This window comes from Coptis chinensis, chromosome 8 (assembly GCF_015680905.1).
Source record: "Coptis chinensis isolate HL-2020 chromosome 8, ASM1568090v1, whole genome shotgun sequence".
NCBI lineage: Eukaryota > Viridiplantae > Streptophyta > Magnoliopsida > Ranunculales > Ranunculaceae > Coptis > Coptis chinensis.
The window spans coordinates 15413199-15428286 of NC_141463.1; the positions used below are offsets into that span (position 1 = coordinate 15413199).

The 15088-nt window shown below is 35.9% G+C and overlaps 2 protein-coding genes across 8 annotated transcripts; both read right to left on the bottom strand.

Annotated features, from left to right (window-relative positions):
* Nucleotides 1-304: 304 nt before the first annotated feature.
* Nucleotides 305-1838, bottom strand: LOC147480170 (uncharacterized). The gene has a single exon (XM_086576116.1). The coding sequence runs from the start codon at nt 1801-1803 to the stop codon at nt 598-600; it is 1206 nt and encodes a 401-aa protein (XP_086432242.1). The 5' UTR covers nt 1804-1838; the 3' UTR covers nt 305-597.
* A 2648-nt stretch (nt 1839-4486) lies between these two features.
* On the bottom strand, nt 4487-6723 carry LOC147480171 (uncharacterized). 7 transcript variants are annotated; one of them, XM_086576121.1, is made up of 4 exons: nt 5604-6712; nt 5420-5503; nt 5119-5215; nt 4487-5013 (listed from the first exon to the last, which is right to left on the bottom strand). In XM_086576121.1, exon 1 carries the CDS (start codon nt 6602-6604, stop codon nt 5675-5677), a length of 930 nt encoding a protein of 309 aa, XP_086432247.1. In that variant the 5' UTR covers nt 6605-6712; the 3' UTR covers nt 4487-5013; nt 5119-5215; nt 5420-5503; nt 5604-5674. The 7 variants fall into 7 exon arrangements, with proteins under 7 accessions (XP_086432247.1, XP_086432249.1, XP_086432243.1 ...); XM_086576123.1 differs by lacking the exon at nt 5420-5503 and having other exon boundaries at nt 4487-4961; nt 5604-6723; XM_086576117.1 differs by lacking the exon at nt 5420-5503 and having other exon boundaries at nt 5604-6717.
* Between the last annotated feature and the right edge of the window lie 8365 nt (nt 6724-15088).

A 15088-nucleotide genomic window follows, 5' to 3' on the forward strand; every position in this document is an offset into this window, starting at 1 on the left:
ATTACTCGCAAAATATAAACGAATGGATACAATTTCGCATCATTTCTATCCGTGCATTCTTCTACTGTGTCGTTTTTCAAAGTAAAACTTCGCAGTTCAGATGACACAGTCATTCTGAACCAAAAAAATATGATATTCTTAGTTTCCCCCCATTTGCCCTCTCATGCTTCTGAGCATCTTAACCCCAAGCTACTCCAGCCAAAGCTTTTCCTTTCAAACAAGTGAGGCCAGTGGTTTTAGTTTGTAGACAGGCATTTGCACATAATGGTGTACTGTGGCCTTTTACTTTCAGCAGTGAATGATATAAAGATAACTTATGTCTATATAGCAGTAAAAACTTTGGCAATACAAATAACAACAAACTCCATCAAAATGAAACTACAAAACTCTTTTGTTTTGCTGTGTTTACATTGAAAGGCGTTCAAGCAAGGCATTAACCACACTAAGTTATTAACTGAATATATCTACAAATACAATCTGGCTTAATAGTCAACCTCATAAATTCACTCACCAAGAAAGCAACAGAAAATCACCAAGAGCAGCATCATTAAGACGAGTAGCCTTGGTCCAAAATCCCTATGTACAATATTGCACAACCTAGGCTTCAGGAAACATTTCAAAATCATCTCTTGACTGAGAAACCTCAGCAGCAGAACCATGACCCTCCCTTTGTGTCCTCCTTTGTTCATAATCAGGATCATCAGTAGGTAATTCAAACCGACAAACAGGACAAGTATTGCGGATATTCAGCCACGGTAAAATGCACTCTCCATGATAAAAATGGGAACAAGGGAGCAGCTTTGCTTGTTCCTCAGTGGAGATCTCGTCTTTACACACCGCACAAAGCGACCCTTTGCTCTTTATATCATCCTGAGTCAAAACCATGGACGGAAGACTCTCCACAACCGATTTGGCAGTAGGAAGACTACTGCGAATAGCACTTTCATTCTCCATAAACTGTCCGAAAAGCATATCATATTCAGCAGGATAAACAAAATCATCATGCTCATAATCATGCTCTAATTCCGCATTCCTCTCCACATGATTAACTTGCATAAGAACTTCCCATTCCAAGTTTCTAAGCACAACTTCCCTTTCCATAGCCACTCGTTGAAGCTCTCGAATCTCAACCGAAGCGGAAACAGGCCTCTCATCAGAATCCATCATCATATTCAAAATATCTCTCTGATCGGCCCTATCGTCAACTTCCTCCCACTCGTAAAAATCATTGGTAGCCTCCCTCGAATCCTCCAACCGAAGACAATCCCAACAAAGAGGAATATCAATATCCTCGTCATCATCTTGCACTTCCTCTTGGCAAGATCGAAAATCCACCCCAACAATCCCATCATCCTCATCATCATAATCAGATCCAATCCCATCATCATTACTATCACTACCATTCCTTGTCCCCATACAAAAATCCACAGTACTAACAATATCATCATCAACAACATCATTATAATCATCATCATTATCATTATCAATCATAAACTCATTATTAACTTCTAAAGCCGCCAATCCTAAATCATCATCACAAACTCTAAAAAACGGATCTTGATTATTAGAATCATTAAATTCATCGATAACAATAAGTGGGCTTTCCTGGGAAACAATATTTACCTCATGGGAAGTAGAAAATGGATCTGGATCTGGATCTGGATCCGGGTCGGATTGGGATGAGTAAATATCTTCTTGTTCGAATTCATATGGGTAATATGAAACTGAACGTAGGCTTTCTTCTTCTTCTTCGTATATGTATTCGTCTTCGAAACAGGATTGGTTTTCAGCTACTTCCGCCATTGAATCAACAACATATATTTTTTCTTTTTCTTCCCGACTTTTATATGGTTTGTCGACAAAATTACATATTTACCCCCAATTTTCTATTCTAAAAGCCCATTAGGCCCGGCCCGTTTAAATGCTCAGTATTCGATGTTGATGGAGTTAGCAGGAGGAGATATATCTAGACAGAAAATTAGGCCAGAGGCGTCAGTTAAGAATATTTAGTAGTCCTAATACTTCTTTAAATTTTTTTAGAATTTAATACTCCAATTTGACTATAATATGGAACTGACCACCTGTTAGTCTTTTATCCAACTTTACTAGGAATATACGAAAATATCTTCATTTGGAAACAAACATAACCGACTATCTACCCAGAACATAGTGGGATGCAAAACAAAATTTTGAATTTCACACAAAAATTTCACTTATAATCACCTGCATTTACATTTAAAAATGCATATAATGAAAAAACTAAAAATATTATGTCTCCAATATTTTGTGGAGGTATTTGACACTAGTCATTAAGTCTAAACCCCAAACCACTAGACACTAAACCCAAAAATTTTTATAAATTAGACTCTAAGCCTAAACCCTAAACCTTAAAATACTAAATCCTAACCCCTATAAACTAGACTCTAAGCCTAAACTCTAAACCTTAAGACACTAAACCTTAACCCTATATCCTAAATTTCTAAACATTAAACCCTAAACCAACCCGTTGCATTTAATAGTAGTTAATCAAACCCACAAAATAAATAATCAAATGCATTTTATATCTGCATTTTAAAATGCATGGTGTGTATGCATTTTAAAATGTATAAGTTTATAACGTGGTGCATCTGCATTTTAAAATATATAAGTTTATAACGTAGTGCATTTGCATTTTAAAATGTATAAGTTTATAACGTGGTGTTTCTGCATTTTAAAATGTTTGCATTCAGTAAAACGTTTTTCATAGAATCTGCAAGTGTATCTATACAATTCAAAACCACTAATTTTAAAATTTAAGATGGGGGATTTACAAACCTATAAAATAAATGGAGAGTCATGTGCATCAAAACTAACATGGCAAACATAAGAGATACGAGGTGTTGAGAAAGAAGTACAGTCAAGTAAAAGAAAATAATACACCATTAATACCATTGATAATCACAAACCGAAACTGTTGAACATTAACCAGATAAAAGTAAGGTGTTCTCCTACACCTTCCCTAAAAAACTACACAATCCCACAACTTTGTCAAAGTAAATTCACATTTTCTAACTCTGTATAATTCTATGCCCAAACAAAAGGTAATGCAAAGAAATTTAATAAACTCACACACACAAATGAGTTTTTCAAGCAATACTTTCCCACTCATAATTCTCAATCGCTCCTACAAACCATTAAATCTGTATCAGCGAGTCCGAACTTACTGATGTAAACCCAAAGAAAAATTAGGATCTAAGATATCATTGTGGGTTTCATTTCTTTGCCTCTATCGCTAGATTTGTTTTGTTCATTGCCTTGCTCTCAAAACAAAGTTGCCTTGCTCATTAGATGATCAGAATTGTTTTGGCTTATGGATTAGCATCATGCGCTTTTAAGAAGAGATTAAATTGAGAGGAGATTAAAATAATGATAATTGCATAAACTAAAAAAAATTATGTAAAGAAGAAAAACAAAAAATAAATTAAGGGCAGTTATTATTTATCTGATAAGTAGTTATTTTGTAAAGGCGAAAAAGTAAAGAAATTATCTCAAAAAAATCACAAGTGGCGGGCAGTCTCGAGTCAAAAGCCCAAATTCTAATGTTTTTCTATAAAACAATACTTATGCCGATGAAAAGAAATTAGAGGGTATTAAAACCCAAAAAAATTATTGATATGGCTTTTAAGTTGTTTTGTTTTAAAACCAGGCTCTCTAGCCCAATTTCTTGTATATCTAGAAGACTAACCTATAAACTAAGCGGTAACATATCCAATTTAGAATGGAATTCCGACCCCGCGTAACTAACGCTTCTATTAGCCGAAACTTTCGGGGTTTAAAAGATTTAAATTATTCCAGAGTTCTTTTTCCTGGAATTCAACCCGATTTATCCCATCCTTCCGCGCATTTAAAAAAAAAACCCATTACTAAGCAGATTGGTAGAGACTGTTACTTTTACACACTTTTAGCTCAGAGAATTAAAAACTTCAAGCTCTTCCACTAGACACCAGGCCTTTATACATGGTGTAAGTTGGATCTCTAATGGGACTAAGGGTGGTGGTACGTAGGTAGCTTGTAACTTTAAATTTGTCTTTAATTGCTTAAGCCTCAGAAATATAGACTAAATCGATATGCAAGGTAACGGTTCTTTCGAAGCCCTTTAGGCTTTAGTCTAAGTTCGGAGTTCAATATGTAGGATAAATTGTTTTGTGAACCTGCACGAATTCCTTATATGCAGTGGCGTAGACCCCCGTTCAGTCCCCTCAGAAGCCCCAAGTTCCATATGAGTCCATCACTCAATCCTCAATGCTCCATCTGTATAATCAACACCAGTGGAAATGAATAACTATGTAGCATGTGTCGACTAGCAAAGTCGGTAAAACCTTTGGGTGATAATACCAAAAGTCTAGAGGTTGAACCCCGCCAGCATCAACGAGTTACTGATCTCATTTAAAACAGGCTTGCCAATAAAAAAAAAAAAAAAAAAGTAGCTACAAATTCCTACCAGAAGTAGAACTGAACAACGTCTAAGTCATATTCGAACTCTTCCAGAGCAATTTCTGAATGTAATTCAGCTCCACAAAAAGTACACTAATTTGTAAACGATCACCATATACAAAAACATGAGTAGGCACTAGGTAGAGCAGCAGTTTCCATATCTTTTTCTTCCTGCTGCTGCACCATGATAATCCAAGAAAACTTCCAGTTACCATGTGGTGTCTATCTGATGTAGGGTCCTTTGAACCTTAAACGAAATATAACATCTCGAGGACACCAGAAAAATCACTCCACCACTTTGACCTAAGTCCATTATTCTGTTATCACAAAATCTCGCCATATGCTCCACATTTGTGTCATTTCAAGCTACTGTGCTTTACAATGCTTTGGTGGAATATAGCTTTGCTTTAAATCATTTGTGTAACTCAACTCATGGAGGACGAGGAACCATAGTGTAACATGGAGCCGCTGCAAATCTATCAGCTGCCCTGTCAAAGGATGGTGTGGGGCTGGGCGTCGTTATGCAAAAAATTTAAAGTCCTACAAGAGGAATGAAGTTTTGTGACGGTTGAAAACATCAAAGACAAATGTCATGATGCATGTAGGGAATCAACAACTCACAAATGATAGAGGCCTCAGTCTCACCATAAAAATAGTCCCTCTTAGCTTGTAGAAATGGATCCCCCTTTTAGCAAAACCATATCATTCCTTCATACATCGCGCGTACTGCTTCCAGGAGAGCCTAATAATATCAGAATGCACACGAGTATGAGTGTTGCAATTGTTAAAACACCAAAACAGGATTCACGTTTGACATAGAACATTACATAATATATATAGGAAAAATCAATCATCACATTCAATATCATAGATTATCTTAACTACGGTAAACATCAATATTGTCGAATAAACTTGAAAAAGCACCCCCAAGATGTGTTGTTCCTACCTTCCCAATTAAGTAGTTGGATACATCCTCCCATTGTTTGTGCTAATCTCTCACAGATAAAAATTAATACATGTACTCTTTCAGCTTTAAGAAAATAAATTCTAGTGCATCAGGAACAACAGAAAAACAAGAGATATAAAGCAGTGGTGTGAAAATAATCTCTAGTGCAATTATTTTCAAGTACCTGCAGATTCATTTCATCACACCTTGATAATGCCTCCCAAAACTTTATCTTCTAAGATATTAGAAGCTTCTTCATACGCCCGGCTTGGAAAATTTGGAAGGTGCAGCTTTCTGGAGAGGCAGAACAAGCAGAGGATTTGAAAGATCCCCAAGCACATTCCCCATAATAGCAGCAGTTGCAGCCTCTTTACTCTCCATGACAACAAGTGCACTACTCATCGAACTCATCTTAGACACCCTTCTTGATCGAATCACGACATCTTCAACTTCTCCAAATTGTTCAAACAATTCCCTCAACCTCTGTGCACTATAATCACAATGCCCACTTTCTTCCCAAGATACTTTCAACACTCTTTCCTGATCAACACCATATATAGAACTAATCCAACTCGGCATTTGCGCCTCGGAATTACTAGTGTCATTTTTCGATTCCCCTCGCGGTTTCTGTAATAAATCTTTAATCATCTCTCCCGTCAATATCTCCCTTACACTGTCTGATATAGGAAGTCCAAGCAACACTTGTTCCACAGCAGCTTTTCGCATTGCCTCAATCTTTAACTTCCTCTCCTTCTCCTCCTTAACCTTACGTTGTTGCTCTTTATACTCTTCCAACTTCTTCTCTATCATTGCTTTACGTTGGGCTTCTTTGCGACGTCTTCGTTGTTCAGTCTCGTAAAAGAATCTTTTATGCCATTCAGCCTCGTACTGATAACGACGTCGTTGTTCGACCTCGTACTCAGATTTTCTAACGCTTTGTTTATGGTTATGAATAAGAGTGTCGTCGAAAACTTTTCGGGTTTTTTCATCAACGAGGAAATCAAAAGAGGATTTGAGTATTTGGAAATTAGTATTGGCGTTTGGATCATTGGGTCGTTTGTCTGGATGTAATTCTAGTGCTTTTGATCTAAAGGCTTTTGAGATGTCGTTTCGGGTGAGTTTTGTTCCTTGTATTCCTGATGGTAGACCTAACACTTTGTAGTGGTCTATCTTCCCAGCCACCATCTTTTTTTCTGAAATTATCGGAAATCCAAACAAGTTTTATTTGTTTTCAACCGACTCCTATTTTGACTTTGACTTGTTTTCCCAAAAACATTAGGGCCTGTTTGATAACTGGTTTTCCGCTGGCAAATCAATATTTTCTCGTTTAAAAGCCCATTTGCCGCTGCTTGTTGCTAAATACGGTCCGGCAAAAAGAAAAAACATTTGCCTGCAAATCAAGCACGTGACCAAATTTTCTAGCTTCATGCGGGAAAAATATATCCATTTGGGAGCTGGATATATTTTGCCGGAGGAAAACGACCAAAATTTCGTAGTTTCGACCCTAATTTTGGCAAATCACAATCGTTTTCTCTCAAACACTCTCTCTCTCTCTCAAGCGCCGAAAGTTCCTACAAGAGGAGGAGAAATATGCTCATCAGGTTTGTATATTCTCTTTTTTTCTTGTACATATGATCTTTTGAGTAATTTCTGTGCATAGTATGTCGTTTACTTCGTTGTTAAATTCCTCCGTCGATAGATTTTTCAAAATTCTTTTTTTTTTTTTCTAAAAAGGGCAAAAGCCACAAGGATGCCAAAAACCACCGAAAATTCTTTTGTGGCTATATATTGGGCAATCAAATCTTTCATTAGATTTTTTATTCCCCTATAGTCCGCTTTTTGCTCCAAAAATGAAGAAAGACTTGTAGAAAATAGCAGGTTGGGTTTGTCCAACCAAAAAAGACATAGGATGCACCGTTTCGAACCATGTCTATCGGAGAAGCGCTTTTTTAGCTACCCTCGAGATATGGTTTGAGTCCTGGTGCTGAACTCATTTAGAAACGAGAGACAAAAAACATCTAAAAGTGTATGTGTGGAAGCAATATATATATATATATATATATATATATATATATTATTTATATATATATCCTTTATTGAAACAACATTCTCTTCAAGTCCTTTATTGAAACAACATTCAGTCTAAATTGATGCCATTAACTCGGTGAAATTTATAGCTAGAAATATTAGGTCTTTGGACTAGCAGTTAAATGGTAAAGTCGATGTGACGAGGTTCGAGTCCAAATTTAGGACTGGAGTTATTGAGGCCGGGTTGGATATTTTGAGGCACTGTTCTAATTGACCTAGTAATCTGAAGTAATTTCAAATAGTTGTTGATAAGCACCCAAAACTGTAATATGAAATCCCATTGAGACATATAAATTTGGTTAATTATGTGTTTAATAATCATGAAATAAATATATTTTCGTACTTTTGCAGGTATTCGCAGTAAACATGAATATATTGGTTAAACCTGCGTTAAAGCACGGGGAACGACATATATATGAATTCTTCCAAATCAGCCATGTAAAGCCCAACAAATCCGCACAGAAGCATCAAACTTCTGAAACTCTTACCACTTGAACCAGGACTCCGAATGCGGCAAGTGAGCTGCTCAGACAATTAGGGCGATGAATTATACGCATAGGCGGAAAGTTGTAATATTGCCAAAAGACCAGACCGCCACTGGACTGCACGTGAACCCACTATACGGGCCAGCAAAATTTGATGAATCATCAATCATGAAGCATTTCAAGATAAAAATGCCAAATTATTGGTGCAAAATTGACACCTTGCATGTAATTAATTAGATTAGGTGTTAATAGTGAAAAAAAAAAGGCAAGGTGTCACTTTGTTTTAATGTGGTGGATAAAAATGAAGTAAATGTGGTTTGGTGTTTCACGTGGGAGAAAATGAAATTTCTCTCAAATACCTTGCATGTAATTAATTAGATTAGGTGTTAATAGTGAAAAAAAAGGCAAGGTGTCACTTTGTTTTAATGTGGTGGATAAAAATGAAGTAAATGTGGTTTGGTGTTTCACGTGGGAGGAAATGAGATTTCTCTCAAATAGAGAAAAAAACAAAACAAGGGGGACAATCCATTTACTCCCTTGACTTCTTTTCCTTTACCATGTATTATTTTAGTTCCTTAGTTTTAGATAGTTTTTAGTTTTTGGTTTTGAAACAAAAGCTTGTAATAGTTTTAATGGAGAAAACTTTGTTTTCTTCTAGTGGAAATAAAATCTAAATGCAAATGAGTTTTTATAGTTATTTTCTTCTTTTTGTTCTCTCTCCCTCTTTTTTTACATTCTTCATTAGTCATCTTTTAGCCCAAGGACCATGAGCTAAACCTCCCCTTTGTGGGGAGTTAATAATACTCATGTGAGGGAAAAATCTTTGTTATTTGGTTTAGTAAGTTATTTAGGAAGAACAACTAGACCTACATCCTATCCCAAAATAATAGTTGGTGTAATATCTAGTTAGGGATCAAAGTGATGAGCTTAGAGATAAGTCATTGATTTGGTTCTACATGCTAGCATGTATGAGCTTAGAGATGAGTCATATATGTTAGGGATCAAGTTTTCTTTTATTAGGACTTGTCTAAGAGTTCTAGGAAGATTAAATGCACTTACTAAAATCAAATAACAAAAGTTATCTTCACATGAGGAGAATTAACTCTCCACTTTTGTTTTATTAAAATTTTATCTTGTCTTAGTTGAATGTTTACATAACTTAATATTTTAAATTTTTGTGTAGTAAAGAAACCAAGTATTTAGTATTTATACAAGCATAGTTAAACTTACTTACTAGTTTCCTAAAAGAGTAAAACCAAGTTGTAAGTGGTCCTAGAATTTAGGTTGGTTCGAATCCCTACTCCAAATTATATAAACACGAAGATCGTGAGTAAGGAAATATTTGTTCTGCATTTTGGCCAAGGAAGAGATTCAAATATGTAACATAGCAAAAAGGTGAATATCAAAATGGCGCCGCTGCCATCCTAAGGACCAAAGGATCTTCCCTTACAAGCTGGAATTGCTCCAAGGGGAACCTCCCCCCATCTCTTAACCTTCCATTATTTTGTTTTTGTTCGTTTCGTGTTTTTTTTTCTCGTTTCGCTATTGATCCGTGTACTATTTTTTGTTTCGCTTACAGAATCCAAAAGTTAGGACCTGGAGCCTAATCTACACCTTGACATAAGACTTATGTGAAAATTTTAGCCTGTTTCGAACGATTACTTCGTGTGCACGATACTTGAGTCACGTCAGCTAGCCAAACCTCGCGCGCGCTGGTTGATTTTCTCCGATCTTGTTCAATTTTTAATAGACCCAACTCCTAGACATATACAGTACAAAACCGGGCCTAAGTTTCTGAACCTGTATCAGCTACTTAAAAATTTTCTTTAGAGATTGGGTACACACGGGTTGGACCGAGCGGTTCTTTATTTTCTAAGGTGGACTAGCGGGACGCTACAGGAGGATTTATTTTCTTCCATACTCATTTATCCATCCAGTTGCCTTTCTCATTGCCCATTTCTTTACTTTATCTACCATGGCATCTTCATCAAACATGACACCTCCAAAACTCATTCCTGAGCAATCCTTTCAGTTTATGATGGATTCCAATACTTATGACCATCTCTTCCGTGACTACATCACTAACATTGGGTGGTCTTCCCTAGTTTTTCAACCTAACCAAACTTATTCTCCGAGTTTGGCCGCATACTTTTATGCTAATATGGAGGACACATCAGCTTTCAATCATGCGTATGACTTCTACTTAGACGGGTTCACAATCCTAGTTGGTGATACACATCATATTTTTTCTGAACAACAGCTTGCCCTAACTTTAGATCTTCTATATCACAAACCGGCCGCATCATGACATTACATCTATCATAATTCTTACCGTTCCTTTCAGTGGCAAGTGTTTCGCGAAACTTACGGTGATGGTCTTGAGATTAAACGAGAAGGAGCTGGCCATGTACCATGGCGCGACATCACCATTCCCTTAACAAGCATGACCATGAACATGGGGATTGCGATGTCGTTTGTACTCCTGAACATCATGGGAGATTGGCATTTTTCTACTGCCAATGAGGCTGCCTGCATAGTATTCAGTGCACTGGCTCAAGGTCATACATTATTTAACATCTTAGGTTGTGTTATCTCCAACCTGAAACGAGCTCGCACTTTTCAGGATCAATATATTCTTTTACTTGTAACCGCTTGCCGAATCATGAAGACACATTTCCCACAGTTTGCAGCTACTTTTCATGACTGTGTCAATGTAAACAAAATCATTCGTTCATTAAGGTTTAGTCAATGGAAGTGTCCTGCTCGGTACCTGAGGCATGTTCGTTGTCACCCGACGGATGAAAATATGAAGAAACATTTGAGGAAATCGGAGATAAAGAATTGGCAGAAATTTGGCAGACTATTATCTTTTGGCGCGATGCTAAGGAAATGCATTTCCTTATTGAGGGCCTTGCCGGACCTACACATCCTATTTGGATGGTAAATTTGAGCTTGCCATTGTACATATATCTAGCTAAAAATTATGTTTCGTGTGCTATTGTCTTTCATTATTTCGTGTGCTATTATTAATTTCATTGTTCCTTTCTGTATAATATATTATGTTCTCCAACCTTTCTGTTTCAGCAATCTAGCCCTAATTTTGTTCACGGTTCTCAGGTAATTTCTCTCTTTATTTATTGATATTTCGAGGACTAAACATCATTCAGTTTAGGGGTGCTTTTAAACCTGTAGCAAAAATTAGGCATATTGTAACCTGTATATAGTTTTTATTTTCTTGTTAATAATTGTACTTAGTGACAAAGTCTGGTTTCCTTTTCAATGATGAAAATTGTCTAGAAATCTCACATTAGTATCCGAATTATGATTTGTTTTAAGAAACTTAAGATAATACGTATGCAATAGTTTATACATCTTTTCATGAACATTCATGCACTGATGAGTATCATCGATTGTACATAGCAGTAAGTTTCTGGAACCAACGATTAGTTACTTAAACTATAAATCCTGTGAGAATCTAACCAAAAGTTTTGACATGAGTGATTTGTGTGTGATGACACAGAGGAGTAGTTTTTCCGATTAGAGAAAATCAAGCATCTACTTACTTGATCACTACCCGAACCCTAGGCGAGAATTTAGGCCTTCTTTGGATCGACATAGCTAAAAATTCTTACCTGTTACAAATTTTACCGCTAGTCACTCCACTGAACTTTTCATCAAACCTTTCACTTTCACCAAAAATTCCTTTTCCATCTATTAAACCAAATAAAAGAACCTACCTAAGTGATGAGTATGAGAAATATGATGAAATGTGGAAAAATAAAAGTCAGTTACTTGTTTCAGGAAAGAAAAATAGTATCATCTTCTTAAGCAAAAAAAAAATCATCAGTATCCAGAGGCTTAAGAACAAGGTTGGAAAACTCAGTTAGAAGAAGGAAGGAAAACAAGGAATTCTCTAGTATAAATATCTTAAAGACCCTATTATCTCATACTCGTAAATTTTGATTATCCATTTCCATTTTCTTGTACACTATCACCTAAACCCCATAATACCTAATAAAGACCTCTAGCTCAATTAGGAGTAGGGTGGTGTGATAATAAGTAGTAGACGTGATTGATCAACATCGACTCCTCTGACTGTCATTGAGATGTGAGGAAACGTGTGCCCACTGCATATTGGAGTTAACAAAACCTGAGTGGTAAAATTTTGAGTGGAATTCTGTTTTGACACATACCTGTGAGAACCCATTTAGGTACGCTCTCCAAAGGATCCAGAAACGGTCCTGCTAGTACATTTCAATGCAAAGTTCATTGTATGCATTATCATATGTAGATGTTTTAATTATTGAATGCATATTAACTTGAGTTTCAAATAAATCAATCCTCGTTCCCTGCTAAGGAGATGTACGGATATCTGAGATTAATTTAGGAAACGAGTTTTTGTCACTGAGTCGTTGTAGTATAAATGAAGTTTGTGAGTATCTTCTCTGGAAAACTCTCACGAGGCTATAACTCGTCCACTAGGGAATTCCTAGTGGTTTAAGACCTTGTTACATATGGTTAATGCAACCGCACTCTGTGAAACGAGAATTAGTTAGGACTACACATTTTTGGCCATTTATCTATTTTAATGTCTCTTCTTTACTTGAGGACAAGCAAAGTGCTGTTTGGGGGTAGTGTGATAAGCACCCAAAACTGTAATATAAAACCCCATTGAGACATATAAATTTGGTTAATTATATGTTTAATAATCATGAAATAAATATATTTTCGTACTTTTGTAGGTATTCGCAGTAAACATGAATATATTAGTTAAACTTGCGTTAAAGCACGGGGAACGACATATATATGAATTCTTCCAAATCAGCCATGTAAAGCCCAACAAATCCGCACAGAAGCATCAAACTTCCGAAGCTCTTACCTCTTGAACCAGGACTCCGAATGCGACATGTGAGCTGCTCAGACAATGAGGGCGATGAATTCTACGCATAGGCGGGAAGTTGTAAAATTGCCAAAAGACCAGACTGCCACTGGACTGCACGTGGACCCACATTTACGGGCCCGTAAAATTTGATGAGTCATCAATCATGGAGCATGTCAAGATAAAAATGCCAAATTATTGGTGCAAAATTGACACCTTGCATGTAATTAATTAGATTAGGTGTTAATAGTGAAAAAAAAGGCAATGTGTCACTTTGTTTTAATGTGGTGGATAAAAATGAAGTAAATGTGGTTTGGTGTTTCACGTGGGAGGAAATGAGATTTCTCTCAAATAGAGAAAAAAACAAAACAAGGGGGGACAATCCATTTACTCCCTTGACTTCTTTTCCTTTACCATGTATTATTTTAGTTCCTTAGTTTTAGATAGTTTTTAGTTTTTGGTTTTGAAACAAAAGCTTGTAATAGTTTTAATGGAGGAAACTTTGTTTTCTTCTAGTGGAAATAAAATATAAATGCAAGTGAGTTTTTATAGTTATTTTCTTCTTTTTGTTCTCTCTCCCTCTTTTTTTACATTCTACATTAGTCATCTTTTAGCCCAAGGACCATGAGCTAAACCTCCCCTTTGTGGGGAGTTAATAATATTTATGTGAGGGAAAATCTTTGTTATTTGGTTTAGTAAGTTGGTTAGGAAAAACAACTAGACCTACATCCTATCCCAAAATGATATTTGGTGTAATGTCTAGTTAGGGATCAAAGTGTTGAGCTTAGAGATAAGTCATTACTTTGGTTCTACATGCTAGCATGTATGAGCTTAGAGATGAGTCATATATATTAGGGATCAAGTTTTCTTTTATTAGGACTTATCTAAGAGTTCTAGGAAGATTAGATGGGCATTTACTAAAATCAAATAACAAAAGTTATCTTCACATGAGGAGAATTAACTCTCCACTTTTGTTTTATTAAAATTTTATCTTGTCTTAGTTGCATGTTTACGTAACTTAATATTTTAAATTTTTATGTAGTAAATAAACTAAGTATTTAGCATTTATACAAATATAGTTAAATTTACTCACTAGTTTCCTAAAAGAGTAAAATCAAGTTGTAAGTGGTCCTAGAATTTAGGTTGGTTCGAATCCCTACTCCAAATTATATGAACACGAAGATCGTGAGTAAGGAAATATTTGTTTTGCATTTTGGCCAAGGAAGAGATTCAAATCTCTAACATAGCAAAAATGTGAATATCAGTTGTCGTCTTTCCGAATAAAATGCCATTCATGTAGCTCACCTTTGTAGGTGCATCCAAGGTTTTTAGTAGTTAGGCAGACCTTTACCCATCCACCAAACCCACAATGTATAAGTCAGTATAGTAATAAACCTTGCATATACTATTTAAGATTAGCAAATTGAGAATTGAGATGTAAAAAAACATTGACCAACTTGCAGTTTTTGTGTGTATAAAAGAAGGAATGAGGGCCAATCAAGATTGTGGAAGTCAGGCTTGTTAGCGTGTAGGGTACTGGAAAAGAAAATCATGCTTATTCTATTGTTTAAGTTACAATTTTTTGGATTTTTTTTGGATGAAGGGGTTAGGATGTAAATGGTGTGTTTGGCCTTTATCAAATGTTTAGTGTACTTTGTTTGTATTCACCCACTTTCGATGTTGGGGGAGCAGATTGCCAGTATAGTTTTTAATGACATTAGGATTTGGTTGACGTTAGGGTGTGCAAAACTGTGGATGCTGCTTGTATGGGAGTTAGTGGTTACTCTTCTTTGAGCTTGCATTTTATATCCTATGTTGGCTTCAGTGGCCTGATCTTGTCTAATTGCTATGTACTTATATATTGTAGATATTTTTTAATATTGTCTTACCATATATTGCAATCAGTGTCCTCACATCACATCATAAACAATTGTGGTTAAGTTCTGATATCAGTTGCATGTTGCCAATGAGGCAATGAACCTAGGTGCGCATATCACTTTAAGCTTTTATATGTACATGCTCTAAAAATATGTAAGCTTTTCCCAAAAAATATTTTTGTTAATTCCAAGAAGAAAAAGGATGAAAAAGATATCTCATGTTTGTCTATCGTGAAGCATGATCAATTTGTACATTTTGTGAATAAATTTGTTATGAATAGTTGTTTTGGTAACTAATTAACATATTAGTATCATTAATTTGAACATGTTTCTTTTATGT